Below are 17,536 nucleotides of genomic sequence, written 5' to 3'. Positions count from 1 at the left end.
GTGGAGGATTTAACTTCCAAAATACAGCCAGGTCCAGGTCCAGGTCTACCTTAATAAATATGCTATTTGAGGTGTTTATGCCCACAGGTGATGTGACACTACATATCAACTCATATGGTTTGATTTGACACAAATCGGCCTAATTAATATGCAAATTAATAAGTCTACAGTGCATTAAATTTTTAGACGCCCAGTTTTGCCAGTTCCAGTCAAATTGTTCATAAGCCTTAATAATAACACAGTAGAGCAATTTTTTGCCTCAGTAAACAACCAATTTTCTCAATCACATTACTGATATTAAACATTGTCACTTTTGACACAGCATTAAGTCTGTAGATCCAGAATGTTTAAATATTTAATAGTAAAAAACTACTAGCTACAGCAATTAGGTGTATGGAAAAAGTAACTTAAAGCTACATGCATTCATTTAAATAATAATAAAAATAAGCTGTCAGAGAAGATTGTGATCTCTGATTAGTAGACCAGTGAACCTGCAGTTATCTGTACTCTCGCCATGTTTAAGAAAATGAAAGCAGAAAATTATCTGTGTGGGATGCAATTAATTTAATTCACTAGAGGCATTAATAACCTGTAGGATATATTAGCAATTAATGAAATTTAGCTAAGCTCATCAACATAGCAGTCAGTAATGTTTTATTAATGAAGGACAACATTACAAATAAAAAAGGATTAATTCATTAGAACAAATGCGCTATGTACAATTAAAGACAAATAAAGACACTCGTTCATCCGGAAAAGAGTCCAGAAAATTAGAATTACTAGACGTGTTTATCTTTTTTGCCTCAGTGTAGGAGAGAGCTGATTTGTTGGCAGCTAATGATGAATCAGTTGTACTTGAACCAACAGAAAAACATATCCTGATTGATTTAAAGACTGTTTACATTTTAAATGAGACACTGTAATTTTTGTCAGTGTTATTTAGATTTAGTGCTTGATGTTAAAAAGTAGCGATGCTACTCACTGCTAACAGCTTTGCTAATTGTTTTACAACACAGTTATAGTGCATAGAAGTTCAGAGCAGGGTTATCAAGTTAAACATGAGGGGAAAAAGGAAAAATAATATTTAAGACTTGGACAAACACAGACTGGATAGATTTCACTGCACTTTATGAGGGAAACCACAGAGCACTGTTGTTAGCTCAATACGCTAACAATGAGTTAAGCAGTGTGCCAGTATTCACCTAAACATGCCTAAGGGTGAAACTTCTACCCCAAATGCCTTCTATACCTCTGCTAGCAAAAAAGCAACACTGCTCACTCTAATGTGTTTTATCAGCTTCCAAGGTCTAACAGCATTGTTATTACAAGTATTAATGAGAGCTTCTTTAAAGATGGTCTATTCTTCAATCACACAAGTCACAAGTTGTGTTTCTAATTCTATTACAGCACCTTGATGATTTAAACACTTTAACACTGATTTAATTCATCGGTACAATGTCAAAAGTTTGATGTCCTCAATTTAAGAAAAAAAATGCATTTTTGGGTGTTCATGAGTTATTTTGAAGAAAGTACACTGATAGTAATTAATCATAACAATTGTAATAATAACGTGTAAAATACTTCCATAATACACTCGTCACTTTCTTTATTAGAAACAATTGTACACATGCTTATTCATGCAATTATCCAATCATCAAATCCAATTAAACTAGACTGTTGGAAGAAAAAAAAAGATCTTTCTTTAAAACTCAACTACCCAGTTTCTGTAAGCATGTGTCCACTGTAGCCTCAGATTCTTGTTCTTGGCTGACATTATTGGACCCATTAGTGGTCTTCCGCTCTTGTAGGCCATCTGCCTCAACCTTCGACATGTTTTGCATTCTAAGATGCTTTTCTGCTTTAAAGTGCATTTATTTAGTGGTTATAATAGTCGTGTTGTCAGCTTGAACTATTAAGCTCATTTCTCATCAGTAAAGTGGTTCGGCTCACAGTTTCAACAAATTAACCAGAAAAAAAACAGAACAAAATGCTTATTCAATTGCCCATCATCATATCCAGTCTCTTTCTGCATAATAGTGGGTAGAATTTATTATGGTTGAGGTAATGTGATTGTCTTTAACTGTTAAATTCTCATCTTTAAATATCACCCATTCAGTGGTAATGAGATGAGAAAATGTAACAGCTTCCCCATGTGCATGTCATCATATCTTCCATGACATTCTTGTTCAAACATCTGTGCATTAAAAGTTGCAAAAATCACTTCACTGATCAGACATATGACTACACACATCATCCACAAAGATAATAATGTGGCTGCATTTATTCATTCCCCATCTTTCATGGTTTCAAGCTCTAATAAACTGGTGGCATTAAAATTAGGCCTGTGGTCTATAAAAGCAGTCTGAATTATGTGTCACCGCCTAACAATTCGTGATGTACCAGAGCACCACATATAGGCCAGTCAAAAAACAACACAAAAGCAGACACACTGTCATGGAGATCGCAATCTGCTGTTTGGTACAAGACACTGAAATCAGTTCACATTGAAAAAGATCCAGTGGTTCACAGATGGAGTATGGTCCTTCTCACATGATAGTAAGACAGTAATTCTTGCAAACAGACAAAAAGCCCGATAAAATCTGACCATCTCAAATTCAAGAAATCATAAATAATATTCAGCAAAAGAGATAAAAAAATATTACTTTACTTTACAATTACTTTAATCTTGCCTTGGTTTCTCGTAAATCTAATGTTGGTTATAAGGAGCTCTATTCAATTTTATTTAATTCTAGACTACAATGTGAATGAAATTTTTCTTTTTTCATTGGGTTTAACCAGGAGTTATATGAATTATGACAATTTCACAATTTGAAAAGCTTTCCTTGGCCAGCACACACATACACTACATCATTATGACTGAAGTAAAAGTGTACAACTAGTAAAGCATCCACTTAACACAAGCTATAATGAATGAACCCAATGTGACTAATCTAAAGAGTACAGAACAAGTGTATTCTTTGACTCTCAGAGAGTTTAGGCACATTATGCACCACTCCCCTGTTCCTCACTCAATGCCCTGTGGGTAAGATTCCAGTCAAGTCACAAAAGTCAAAAACACGCTGCGTCCTAATCCAATTTATTCTGTCAAACATGTGCTAATCCCTGCAATCTCTGTGTTACTGCATGACTGACAACACTTCGGGGATTTTTCAGCAGCAGTGGAGAGACATACTTGTACTTTGACTTCTGATGTTGCGTCTTTTGCTCTGTTGCAACATCACAATCTGACTTTCAGCATATGGAAAACTGAAATTCGGTCACGCAGTAAGCAGGGCTTACCAGTGGTCCACGAGTGAAGCAAGTCCCTGTGGGAAGATTGAAGCAGCCCGACTAAAACCACCTAAAAGGTTACACTCTGTCATCTTATGTTTTCACGTCATTTTTTAACCTTTTTTTAACTTTTTGCTGATTTCTTAAAAATGCACAACCTGTTCTTAATGTCCTGGACTGTCATATAAATCCTTTAATCGTGCCAGAGGAACTGCTCAAGTGGAAAAAATCCAACCATCATAAACATGGGTTTTGATTAAAGTCAGCTGTGAGGAATGGGCCACACTCCCCGTCTCTCTTTTTTTTTCTCTCGGTTTCTCCGCTTCCCAGTGAGATCAAAGTGGAGTGTTCAGTGAGGAGGGAGGCAGCGCATGATAGATAAGGTGTGAATGTATCAGATGTGAACTCAATTGACTTTTCACTTTTTGAAAACCTGAAATGAAAACTTCCTTTAAACACACAGACGGTTATACACACATATATGTTGCATGTCCACAACAATAAAGCCATTCCAGCACACGTTCACACACGTGTGCATGTACACGTACACATGCACACACACATGCTACGCACACACACATATACACACACACTTTTTTCAGAAGGACATACTGTACATGAAACACTTTTTCTGGATCACAGATGTAAGACGATGACAACAAAGGCTTAGTACTAAAGACAGGGACATGCAGCTGAGCAGACATAGTTTATTATCAACCACTGAGGAAATACTTGATTTGTTCCTGAGATCTGAGCTGATCCTTGCTTAGACTGTCTCTGTTTTATATATGAAATCAGTTCTAATGAAAAACATTGATTTACTGTTTTATTTTAGAGCCACAATCCCAATAACACACATAATTAAAATTACTGACTGCCCTGGCAAATGCAGAGTATATGCAATTACAAACAAATGGTTCTAGTAAAAGCCAAATACAAAAACGCTGCTGTTCATCTAAATAAACAGAAATGCCTTCAAACATTCTAAATGAATCCACACTCAATGTCCAATGTAAATCAAGACAAAATTCAGGCATGAATAAGCAATCTTAATTCTCTGATTTAGATAATGATGTATGATCACCTGTATACACACACACCCACGGACACACACAGAAACACACACGGACAAAGACACATACTTTTTCTTTCCTTCTACAAAATTGATTAATTATGCTACACATAAATCTAACCCTAACTTTAGCCAAAAGGAAATCAGTAGGTTTTCTTTTAAAAAATAAAATAAAGAAAATAATAAATGCTGCAATTTTGTTTTAATTAAAAAAAAGCATATATAAGCATGCCCACATTCTGTATACAAGCTTTTTAAATATTTAATGAGGCAGTCTTTTTTTTGCACATTTTGTCTTCGAGCATAAATCATAACATAAGTACAGTAAGTAAGTATCCATTATATAACCAGAATTAAATCATTGAGATAAAATCTCTTTTACAAGTGTGATATTCTTCAAAAACACAATAAACATAAAAATGACATCAAATAATTGAAGAGAAAGAATGCCTTTCATTCACTACATAGCTGAAAATAATAGATTCTTTCTATCTTCCTATTCTTGTATTATTATAAGAATAGCCAGATAAATGATCCTTCTATAGCTGCATGCCTGTATTACACATAATCAGAATAATGGCATTGAGTGAAAGGTATGAAAGATAGAAAGATGTATGGTCTTGCCCTGGGCTACACACAGTGCCGGCGGCTCCAGCTCATTGACAGATCCCAGATCACAGGGGTTTGTTTTGGAATAGGGTTTCAATGGCACCAGAGCACCTCATCAGCGTGGCACAAACCCATGAGTGGAACTCATACAAGCATGTCAACTAGGCAAGGTAGGGCAGATCGCCAGCCCTGATCTTTAAACACCTAATATGGTCCTCTAATGACACTCAAAATCATGTGTTGTACTCTGACATGGGCCAGATATAAGCTGTGTGTCATAACATGATGAAATTATGGATATTTTGGAGATCATCAGGAAAGTCCTTATCTTTACACTCCAGGGAACAAAAAGTTTTGAGGATAAGCTTAACCCATATAGAAATGAGTTGATCATAATAGATTCTAAAACAGCTTTAGAGTATATCTCTATTATTATGTAGCAAAATAGACGACTCATTTAGCTGTTTCTGTTTTACTTAACTGATTTAAATGGCTTTACATTAGATTCACATACATTTCACAAATGTTTAAAATAATTAGAATATCCAAATATTTAAAACATCAGTTTAAGGTGTAGGTTTGGATTTTTATTTATTTATTTATTTATTTATTTATTTATTTATTTATTTATTTTGGATAGACCTCATTTTACAATAAAATATGTACTTTTATGCTTTTATGTAATTTTCTAGCATGCTAATATGCACATTTTCTATGAAATTCAGATAAATGTGCTTGGCGCTCAAACATAAACTGTAATTCAGCAAACACACATCCACTCTATTAACTATTGCACTATTGTGACATACCGTACAACTACACAGAAGGTTACATGTAAAACTGTGGCAGCTTAAAAATTGTGTGGGATTCTTGGATTTGAGATTTTTTTTTTTAAAGGGATGTATAGCCAATAAAATCAGATTATTAATTTTAGTTTTTATAGCGCCAACATTATTAATGACTAATGAGGGTTACATATATCCTGCCATAAGTATATATATTAACTTACTTATACATATATAGGAGCTTGACCTTACTTGATGATTCATGGAACTAAAACCAGATGTTTCACAATGAAGAATAAATGGGATACAGGGTTTCTGTGTACATCATACACTTCTGATTATAATACAAACTGTTCCGGACTCGTTTGTGTTCTAAAAGCAATATATCCATATTCATTTTTAAAAGGTGTATAGACTTATGGTCTGACCAGGTGCCAATAAACAATGACTTTCAGTCAAAGACACGACAGGCACAAAACTACTTGTAGCGCGCGCGGGTGCGTGTGTGTGTGTGTGTGTGTGTGTGTGTGTGTGTGTGTGTGTGTGTGTGTGTGTGTGTGTGTGTGTGTGTGTGTGTGTGTGTGTGTGTGTGTGTGTATTCTCACCGTTCGTGCAGAATATAGCGATGGCGAGCAAACTGTTCATCCGGATAGAGAGACGAGTGCGTCTTCTCATATTCCCAAAGCTTGTGGAGCTTTGACTTGATCTTCGGTGCCGTGTTCCGATCCAAGCCGGTGTGTCCGATGTGTCCGATATGTCCATGTCTGTTTATGTTCCAAACAACCCGAAGAAACCTTAACTGGTAAGCGTCAAACACGCTTTTTAGAAGAAATCTAAAGGATCTCGGTTTATGAGGCTAAAAAGCGCACAGACCGAAAGAGTGTATAGCTGTAGCAGAGGTCGCGGAACACACGGCATGTGAGTTAGTGTACAGTCACGTTAGGAAACTCACTCGCGCGCGTCCTGGTGGGTAACGTGAGTGTCCTTGGTGTCGGGGCTGGAATACTGGGACCTGCTCAGTCCGTCCGGTGAGAACCTACAGCAGTCCCGCGTTATCGCTCATCTCTCTTACCCCTGTCCCCTGTGCTCTCTCTCTCTCTCTCTCTCTCTCTCTCTCTCTCTCTCTCTCTCTCTCTCTCTCTCTCTCTCTCTCCACATAGCTTCCGGTTTCGGGCGCGAGCTGATGAATAACAGGGACAATGCTGCAGCCTCCTGGCAGCAAAAACTACAACTAAATCATTTTTAAAATAATCCACATAGATGATGTTTACCTTTTGTTTGCTGATGTTATTTGCTTTTTATTTTAAACACACACACAGGCTATTTATAGGGAAATAATGACCCATCTAACTACATTTCTTACAGTTTAACCTAGATTTAATCAGACAAATAAAGGAATTTTATTCTCAAGTCTAGAGAAAGGCTTTAACAGATCATCCATTCAGTTTTTGTACCTGGAGAAGACTCGTAATAAATTAACGCATACCAATGAAGCTCATTTCATCTGAAACAGTTCTCAAATGTTTGCCTTATAACCAACTAATTTCTCTTTAGCTAGAATATAAAACTCAAAGCAAAGCAAAGCTTTCTGTCAGAAGTATTGTAATTCACGTCTCCCGAGTCTCAGAAGTTGGTTATCTATTTTTTGCCACACTGCTGCATTATTCACATCATCAGCACATCTGTCACAGCAGCTGCACTATTAAAGCTCTCTAAAGAGCAGGAGCACTTCATGATCATAGCTCTGCTGTCACTTTAAGATGAGGAGAACCAAGAAGTCACCTCAAAAACTTTTCAGCTTGTGTGGAAAAATTATTGTGGTAAAGAATGTGTGCCTTGGCAAGCATCTGCCTAAGAGTCAATACAAGAGAGAATGCACTCTCAAGTGACTGGCAGAGACAAGTTTACAGTTGTACAACATAAGCAGAAATATTATTCAGGTAATTCTATGATCTTGAAATTGTGGATTAATACTTTATATCAGCAGTAGGTCAGTGTGCAGGGTTTATGTTAACATGCCCTTTCTGGTATTTTAGCGTTTCTGCAGTAAAACTTTTCATTCACAGGGTCTTGTGTAGCGGACATGCTGCACAAATGTTTTATAAATCATTTCATCTGAGGTTTCCCCAGAGTCTCCAGTGTCATCACTTTGTATGATGGGAGATGCTGCTGTAATCAACTTAAGTGTGGTAGCAGTAACTCCACCTCACTGTGATCTGCATCATGATGTCGATTATTTACTGCACACCCTGTGGTGTTTTATTCCTTACTCATCATTAATACATAATAAAGACATACGTGTACATATAAAATAAAGCAAGCTGGATCAAACAATAATCCCATAGAAGGTAAACCACTTTATTTTCACCATCTGTTACATCACATAATCTGAGGGTATAAATTATAAAAATGACAATAATACCCAACAGCAGGGCTTCTATGGCTATCGTACCCAACACCTAGAGAGTTCAAAAGGAAAGCATTTTACAGTGAAGCCATTCAGCTGAAGTCATGCAGAGCCCTCTTTAAAAATCCATATTGACATTTTCCCATCACCCTCCAGTAATAGTCTTATAAAACATTCAAACACATTGCCTTGTGTAACATATTTTTAAAAATCCTCCTCACATCAACCACCTCACACACCACAACGAAGTACTTTGGTTCCTTTGGCCAGAAATATGCCAAATGTGTCCTAAAATATCTGCAATATCGCACACAAACAACTTAAAGGAAATATCTATATTAGTAATTTAAAATGACTGACAATCAAATATCTCACTGACACTTATATGCACGTATGACATATTAAATCTTTTAAAACAGCTTAACACTCTTGCAGGGTTTCATATTTATTCCATACACATCTTTGGCATTACCTGAGAAACTCCTGTACCTCTCACACTCGTCACACCTTGCATCTCATTATAAAGCACTGGTTTCCCAGTTAGCCCATTTCACCAGAGTAAAAATGTTACACAGCCAGTTTCAGGAACAACTCAGTAGAAAGATCAAGCTAAAAGGAAGATCCAATCCTGTGCAATGATTTTTCCTTAAAAAAGAGTAAACAAACAAACAAACAAAAAAAATACATTCCATCATCTTGATAATGCTTACAGTAAAGCCAAGCAGTAACAGAAATATTAATATTAAGATACTTTTCACTTTTAAAAATCTGTATACAGTAACAAAGCCCATAACCTCAACCTTTAAGAAAATATAGCTAGCATTTTAATGACATGTAGTGCCTCATTATACACATCACCGTTGGTACAGAGTTTGTTTTTTTGCCCTTTTGCTCAAACGTTTCTAACTGATAAGCTACAGTAATTACCCACTTCACAGTAACTAAGTTTCTTCTTTCTTACGTTATTTTAGAGTATCCCTCTCTACAGCTATCTAATACCTCATTCCCAGATCTACAGCTACACAGCATTTAGCAGAGCTTTATCTTCTCTACAGGATATGGAAGTGAAGATACAGTAAGAGTCCAGGACCAACATGATACAGTGGTGATGACACAAATTTGGCTTTGCTCATTTCAGCCAGGAAAATAGACCAGGAAAAAAAAAAAAAAAAGCAAAAAAGCAAAAAATTATTTACAAAAAACAAGAACCCCCTAAATGCGACTTCTATTTTGTACAGGTAAAAAAAATCCATCAATAACAGTGTGCTATTTGACCCAAATCATTTTAGCTATGGAAGAATGCTTTACTGAACCTTATCTGAGAATAATGCAGCATGTCAGCATCTAGGATACGTTTCCTGGCTGAGAAAGTAGTTAAGACACATTAAATAGAGACACATAACCTGTAACATAGCTTTACGGATAACAATGAGTAAGTGTGGTAACAAAACAAGACAAAAAAGATTGTAACAAAGTTCTGGAGAGTGCAACCCTTCAGAGAGCAAGACTAATCTATATTCAGGACAAGTTCTGTAGATAGCGAGTTCTGATCTGTGATTTAAGTCGTGCAGTAGGCATGGCATGGTGAGGTAAAGTCATAGCTGGAGCTGTAGAGGCATTTCCTCAATTCCCACTGTACAGATCCAAATTACTGGAGCTCAAGCCCCGGCTCTGCGCCAACCTACGTATCCCAGGAATCTGAGAAACCCAAGGAGAGATAAAGCAGCATGGAAAGGATGGAGCAAACAGAGAGTAAGAGGAAGAGCGGGGGAAAAGGACAGGAAGAAAAGGAGTGAGAGACAAAAAGATAGTGGAATACGAAATGTCAGTAACATGTATTGCTTCAGGATGGCATCATTAAACTCATTAGTTTTTTTTTTATTTCAGCTTGTCTTTTATCTCTGCATCATGTATGTAGAACCCCAAGGGCCTATTAATATTGTAGATTGAAGCTGGCAGTGTAAAGTAAAAAGTGTGTTCATGCCGTACAGCTACAACTGCAGTAAGTGTAATGGGGAAAAAACTCGACAGTGCTCCATGTGTAGTGTTTACCTGTAAGGAATCATCATTTGTCCTGTTAAGGTAGTTAAGGGAGGCAGCACGCTTCATACTGTTGGGGAAAAAAGTATAAGAATAAGATGAATTTAATTGATAATGGCACATAATACAAGTTTGATCCTTAAAGGAATGATCTGATATTTGACAAAAGCACTGAATTCGATGCACCAGGATAGATTTAGCTTCTTTGAGAAAACACTGATTTTCGACCTTAGCACTGAATCTGATACAGTACAATACAATATTATTCGATTTAGTAGCTGCTGATCAATTTGTGACCTGCTTTGTTCAGAACCATAGTTACACCTACAGTTTAATAATGAGTAATGTAAAGAAGTACTATTTTATGTATTAGTTGAACAGGCAAACCCTCCTGCTAGAGAATGGTGATCAAAGTATTTACAAATGAAATTTAATATGGAAAAAACAACAGAATTCAAAACACTGTTTCTTTGATTTGAATGAATTACCTGATTTGTGGAAAGGGCAATTTTTCTGTGTAATGTGCGTGCTGGTGGACAAAAAAGATTCAAATATGGTGCTCTGTCTGTCTATGTGTTTGCATAATAGTTTATGGACCCATGGTGATTTAGTGACAGGTAGGAGAATCCTTTATCCTCAGTCATCAGCTATGAAGTCTACGTTTTCTTCTTGTTTTTTTTTTTCTCTTTCCAACAATATTTCCAAGAATTCTTCAGCCGAATCAATTTGTACATTAAAGTTCTAAACCTGTATAATTTGACCTCTCTGAGATGGAGGAATTTGTGGTCACACATGTAATTTTCTGGATCTGACCATATATGCAAACAAAAGCAACCAGAAAGTATTGGAAAGTTGGATAAACCTCCATAAAAACAGCTTTTGTAAGACTTTCTCTCATGCCTCTCATCTTAAGACTATATCTTATTGCTAGAGTATATTGATGGCAGTTTATTGATGAGTTTCATCATCTGCCATTAGACTCTGATTCTAACTAATGTGCAATTAAGTGTGCATTCTGTTCCGCATTCAGTGAGGTCCTGTGTTACTGCCACATACACTGCAGATGCAGAGTTTACACTTGTGCATAGTTCATGTTACAACTAGTTTATTGACACTAAGACACACGGGCTTGGTTTGTGTACAGTGTGCTTACTTGGAGGTCTGGCGCTGCTCTGGAGGTCCATTTCCTTGCAGTTTCTTCACCAGCATTTCACTGCTTCTACGCAGCACTTCTCTGATCCTCCCCAGAGAGGTACCCCTTGACAGAGCCCCACTACCATCCTTCAAAAACACACCAGCACCCGTTTACTACATTTATACACAAACACACACCTCAGCAAAGCCCCAATACTATCCTTTAAACACACACTCAGCACTTAATTACTACACCTACACACAAATACCGCACTGCAAAGCTGCACTACTATCATTCAAATAAACACTCAGGACTCATTTATGACATTTAAACACATATATACACACACTCACCAGTGACATTAATATTATATAATATCTGCAGCCCTGCTCAACACTCATTCATGCATTATTCATCATATCATCATTATCCAATCAGCCAATCAGGTGGCAGCAGCACAATGCATAAAATCATGAGTGAGGAGGATCTCAGAAACATTCACCACAGAATGGATATTGATGCTAATCTCCTGTGGTTTTTAAACATCCAGTGAAAGGCATTTCTTAAGGTGAAAATGTCTTATTGATGAGAGAGATCAGAGGAAACGACCTGAATTGACATGACTACGGTTAGTCAAATAAGTATTCTTTACCACCGTGGGGTGAGAAGAAAAGCATGTCAGAACACACATCAAGCTTTGAGGTGGATGGGGTACAACTTTAATAGCTTACATCAGGTTTCTGTCAATCAATCCATAAAAGGAGTCATAGGCTTCAGTGCACTGGACAAATGACGACTAGAAAAAAACATTAGCTGGTCTGATAAATCTTTATTTATGAATAAAGAAATAGAAAAGTCTTTTGAACAGCTTAAATCCCTGGATCTAACATGCCTTGTGTCTCCAGTTCCAGCTGCTGGTGGTTGTGTACTGTTTTTTGGTTCACTCCTCAATACCTCATTTAGCTATTGAAGTACCTTTATTCATTTTAACTGCCTAAGCATTTGTTCTGTTTCTTGTGTTTAATTCTTATTGAAGTCACCTACAGCACAGAGGACTGCTGACTCATCTTTATAATACAGTTTGAGTGTGACACTTAAATTACACACTGCACATGACCAAAACCTATTTTTGCTATGTGGTCTGGACAAAATTCAGCATTCGCTCTTGGACTTCAACACCAGTTTTCAGTCTCAAATGCAAACACTATGTTGAATACCCAGTCATAATACTGCACCAAAAGAACCTGTCTGAACACACCAACACCAACTCTGCTAAACACAGCTTATAAAGGCATGATTTGGGGGAAAATATCATAAACACAAATATTTGTTTTTTTATGTCATTTAACAAATGCTAATCTTCATAAAAGTTCTTATAAAAAAAATATTTGACAGATGTTCAGTTCATTTTGTGTTCACTTAGCATCTAACTGCTCCGGGTGTATGTTCACTGCTGTGTGTGTGCACTTTGGATGGGTTAAATGCAGAGAACGAATTCTGAGTATGGGTCACCATACTTAGCCGTTTGTCACGTCACTTTTCACTATAGTTATTATTGCACCTAGTGGTCAACATGGGAACTGCAGCAAGTGCTAACTGAGGTCCTATACTCTACATGTACTTTGTATACTATATATATATATATACACTCTGTATGCTGTACTTTAGCTGTCACTGAAAAAAATAATGGCTTCCGGTCATTTGTAGCTGCAATCTCTGTTTGCGTGAACGCAGCATTATACGAATTAGTGTTCCCAGACAGGCCTAGTTTAAATAAAATAAATACTCAGTGACACCAAAATCTTAATTTACAGTAAATACTTAAATAAAATTAATAAAATTTCAAAAAATCTAAATGTCTATGGGTCTGTAATTCACAGAATAGTTGCTATTTTATCATGTATTTAAATAAATAATGGAGTAATGTCAGTACTTCATAAATGCATGAGAAACATGTATTATTCATGCCAAGAAAGGCAGAGATAAAGAAAAGCTCTCCCCTTTACCAGTGCAAGAGCTAATCTCAGGTCTTTTTAGAGGTTTATAAAACTATTACTAAAATGTGCAAACCCTGGTTAAAAATATTATCTCGTACAGTTCAACAATCTCTAAAACTATTCAAGTAAAGCTGCTAGACTGTACACTGGAGGTTTGTTTGCTGTTTAGTTTTTCAAGGTTCTAACTACATCAAAAGTCTAGTGTGATCTTTGTGTGAACAAGTATGGCCTTTGCTGTTATAAAGGTTGTTCTTTCTTTAAAAAAAACTGCTGTATTGGTCCTCATAGAATGTATGGCTAGATTACTCATTAGTACCTCACCATCAGCCATATCTGTATTGCATGCAATAATGTGCATGGGTCCATTTAAGAAGTCACAATCCTCCTGACATCATTATTGTCATTTTGTTGTGCCTCTGTAACATGTCAATATTGTAAAATTTTCAGAGATTCCATATCAGTTAAGTAATAAATAGTAAAAAAAAAAAAAAAAGGATATAGTCACAAATCAGCTTTACAGGAATATATAAACTCAGGATGTAAGTTCTAGGTTTTAATTTAGCCCTAATGAGCATGCCTGAAGTGGTGGTGGCAAATAAAGATATCTTAATATTAAGAACCACCATTAAGTGGAACCAATCTTATAAGGAAACCCATTCTCATCTGGGTGACAGTGAATAGTGTGATTATGAATAATTTCTCTTCTATAACTGTATACTAAATGATTCAAATGAGTAACTGTATAGCCAGAAGTCTCTCTTGTTGAACTTATCAGCTGTTTACTGATGGAGACTTGAGTGCAAATCTGTTTTATAAGGTTTTATAATCCTGTCGTTTGAAAGATTTCCTGAATACATGAAACATCCTCCTGATAGAAGCTGCTTGTTGAATCACCGCGGCTGCAGACATGTCTGAGCCATGTAATGATCAGCAGTATTCAGTTCAGAAGTGCACTACTTCCACAGACCACCAGGAGGCGCATTGAGAACAATATTGTCTCCAAGGACAGCTTGCCCTCTATTAATTCTATGTACATTCAGTGAAAAGGCAATTTCAGCCTTTTACAAAGAGATGAAAGGATAAAAAAATGATTCATTTTTTTGCCATTAAGGCTTTAAAGGGAACAACATTGTCAATTCCTTTAACAGTGAATTAAATGGAGTATTCCAGACCGCACTGCTCCGTTCATTTGCATCCATAATTAACATTATGTACATCTGTGACTGGTTTGTTCCGTTTAAAACAAAAGATTATACATCACTCTTTAATGAGTAACCAGTGCCAAACCTTCGCAAATGAAAACTTTTATTGGAGATTCAACAACCGTCACAATGCAGACAGATGATTATATATATATAATATATGCAGCTCTACTCTCTACGATAGGATCTACAGGTCAGTACTAATGCTCCAGAAAAACAAAGTTACATAGTTGATATTTATATATATTGATCTCAATAAATAATCCACATTCCACTAAACACAATAATGTTGCCTATCAGAATAACACGATAAATGTTCACGTTTACACCCGTCACTGTCGAGTGAGAGTGAAATGACGCAGGTTCACTGCGAGAAGAAATCGGAATGGCATAATCGACAGACGAAATTATCTAAAATTGTGTAGTGCTCAATTAATTACACGAGTGCGCTACTGACAGAACATTCAGTTCACAAGCTGAACCATAGTGTCGACAGAATCCTCTACTTTTATTGAATAAGCTTGAGGACAGATTGTAGTCTGGAGTAAGACGGCGTACATGTTCACGTGCATGACTTCGTTTCTCGTTGTGTTTTACCTAAGGTGCATTGAAGAGCATTCGATGAATTCCAAGAGCCTCTTCTTCTGGTTCAGACTGCAGATATGTGTGAACATGAGACAGATCTCATATCAGCATTCCCTTATTGGATCAAGTGTGTTGACTGCGTTAATATATCTAGACGTTTATCGTTCCATAATGAGATACAAGTACACAAGTCACAAATATAGTCCAACAATAATGTGACCTTTGTGTCAGTGTGGTATCTATGCTGTTTTTTTATCCCCAGTCTTTCAGTCTCTGTTTTGATACTCTGGTAAATGTTAGAGTTAAATACTAACCGTAACCAGGATCAGGCTTGAGATGGAGGCTGGAGTGGCCCTGCTTGTGGCACTGCTGGAGTGTGTATTTATTATTATTTCTCTTTTATTTTTAAATCCCTAGATGCTGAAAAATGTTACAGCACTGTCCAGCAGAGCAGGAAACTGAGAACACGTCCTAGAATCAGAGCCATTGCGTTATCATGTCTCAAAAACCAAAGCCACAGCAAGCATTTACAAGCACTGTAAACATAATGTGGAATAAAAATTAATACTTAAGTAAATAACAATATTAATCATTACAAGGAGAAAGGAGTCTAAAGTTCATGCCACTTCACCCCATCACTAACAATGTGTACGGACACCACTGTCCATGTCTCCTTCTTAAACTTTAGATATTTCACTAGTTAAAATTAGGGAAAAGATAAACAAGAAAAAAACAAATCACAGATTACAAAAAAAGTACTGGCACAATGGTTACCAAATATAACAACTCAAACAAGGCCAGTCAAATATGAGATTCCAAACAAAGACCAAAGGGGAATGAAAAATAAATTACTTACGGCACATTTTAAAACAAATTCCAGATGCAATACTGTGAACCAGTAAAGTGGACTAATCGGCATAAAAGAAGACATGCGTCTTCATTTATCCAAGTCGTAAAGATCACTTTATACAGCTAATATTGAATAAGAGAAGAAGAAAGAGTGACCAAGGAAAAGCAGACACAGAGGAAAAGGTCTACAATTATCAGGGGCACAGAAGAGAGAGGAAGAAAAAGAGTCAAGCAATAAGAGCAAAAAGCGACCATCCCAAAATTTCGGAGTGAACAGGTGAAAGCATCAGGGTGCAGTCTTGCCGAAGACACCAGGAATGGAACAGGATGAATCTGTAGATGTGTAATTGAAAGACCAGAAGGGAACAAGAACATCCTTTGCTATGTGATGGGGAGGGAGATTAGGGTGGAGGGAAAATCTTGATGGCTTATGCCTAATAAAGAGAAAAAAAACAGAAGACAGAGAGAGAAACCACACCATTGAGAATCACAAGAAACATTTTAAGTAGCCTGGACTAGCACTAATCATCAATATCTAGCTGTAATAATAGACGTCTTCTTTCACCTCTGCAAATACACACTGCAGTCACTGTGCTCAGTGCACAACCAGGGGAATACTAATAATAATGATGTCATCTCACTGTGGGACTCATTCCATAATAATTACCAATTAGAATTCAGTCTCTGATCATTTGTATCTGTGAGCTTTATCTGAATTATTATTATTACTACATTATAGTACTGTCATTAGTTTGGTATTATAGTATGCACTCTATGGTCACTCCATAGCTAGGCCAACACACATGTAATTTTCCTGTCAGAAAACAGATCCTTGTTCCAGACAGGACTGACAAGTGGAACCGATCAGAGTTTAAACCATTTAAAACCAGACCCGTTGTTGAGATGTGCATATGGAGTGCCGCTGTGTATTTTAGTAATTACCCCCTTTCCAAATTAAAGTATTCAGCCTTATATCCAGGTATGACACACTGTTACAGCTCAAGGCTCAAATATCACAAATATCAAAGGAATATGTCAGGAATAAAATGTGATGTGGCCTGTTGATCAAAATATTTCACACTCCTGAGTTTCCTAATAGAAAGAGTGACATATTATGCTTATTATGTGCTACATTTTTTTTGTAATATATTAGAAAGCTTCTATGGGCACATGGTGAATGGAAGGAACATGAAATTCAAGAAAAAAATATATTTCAGTGCTTTATTGTTTCCCCAAGAAACTTGTCATTTGCTTAGAAACATGTATTTTTTATCTGTGTTCTCTCGCATATCTTCTGCATGCTCCCTTCATTGCTTGTTTAAGTCGGTCACTCTTCCTGAGAGCAAAGCTTTGAAATAGAAATTTTTAAGTTGCTCAGAGAGAGAGAGAGAGATTTTCCCCTAACTGGTCAGTGTGAGTGCTCTGAGGTCTAAATCTTTTTAAGTGTTTAAATATTAAATCCATTCATTTTAACTGCTGAACATTTATTTACTGAAGTCACCTGTTATTGTTAAATAACTACACTTTCACAAAATTTAAGGCTAAATGTATTTTTTGGTGTTCA

The 17,536-nt window shown here is 36.5% G+C and overlaps 2 protein-coding genes across 10 annotated transcripts in view; both read right to left on the bottom strand.

The window, feature by feature from the left end:
* Positions 1–6,881, bottom strand: part of ptk7b (protein tyrosine kinase 7b) — an 88,425-nt gene extending 81,544 nt beyond the window's left edge. Inside the window, exon 1 of one of the 2 annotated variants that reach the window (XM_027174960.2) lies at positions 6,363–6,881. In XM_027174960.2, coding sequence (XP_027030761.2) covers positions 6,363–6,519 — 157 coding nt within the window. In that variant the 5' untranslated portion in view covers positions 6,520–6,881. The remainder of the gene's footprint in view (positions 1–6,362) is intronic. The other variant, XM_047812654.1, reaches the window with a different exon arrangement.
* Positions 6,882–8,094: 1,213 nt separating this feature from the next.
* Positions 8,095–17,536, bottom strand: part of klc1b (kinesin light chain 1b) — a 31,685-nt gene continuing 22,243 nt past the window's right edge. For 5 of the 8 annotated variants that reach the window (XM_027174887.2, XM_027174890.2, XM_027174889.2 and 2 more), the window contains 3 exons: positions 11,358–11,485; positions 10,217–10,274; positions 8,095–9,862 (listed from right to left, as the gene is read on the bottom strand). In XM_027174887.2, the coding sequence (XP_027030688.1) occupies positions 9,788–9,862; positions 10,217–10,274; positions 11,358–11,485 (261 nt within the window). In that variant the 3' untranslated portion in view covers positions 8,095–9,787. Of the gene's footprint in view, positions 9,863–10,216; positions 10,275–11,357; positions 11,486–14,624; positions 16,407–17,536 lie in introns of those variants that run through there. The other 3 variants (XM_027174892.2, XM_027174893.2, XM_047812038.1) reach the window with 1 other exon arrangement.

Source organism: Tachysurus fulvidraco, chromosome 4 (genome assembly GCF_022655615.1).
Source record: "Tachysurus fulvidraco isolate hzauxx_2018 chromosome 4, HZAU_PFXX_2.0, whole genome shotgun sequence".
Taxonomy (NCBI): Eukaryota; Metazoa; Chordata; class Actinopteri; order Siluriformes; family Bagridae; genus Tachysurus; species Tachysurus fulvidraco.
Note: the sequence above shows the minus strand (reverse complement) of the source record. Positions and strands in the feature narration are given on the sequence as shown.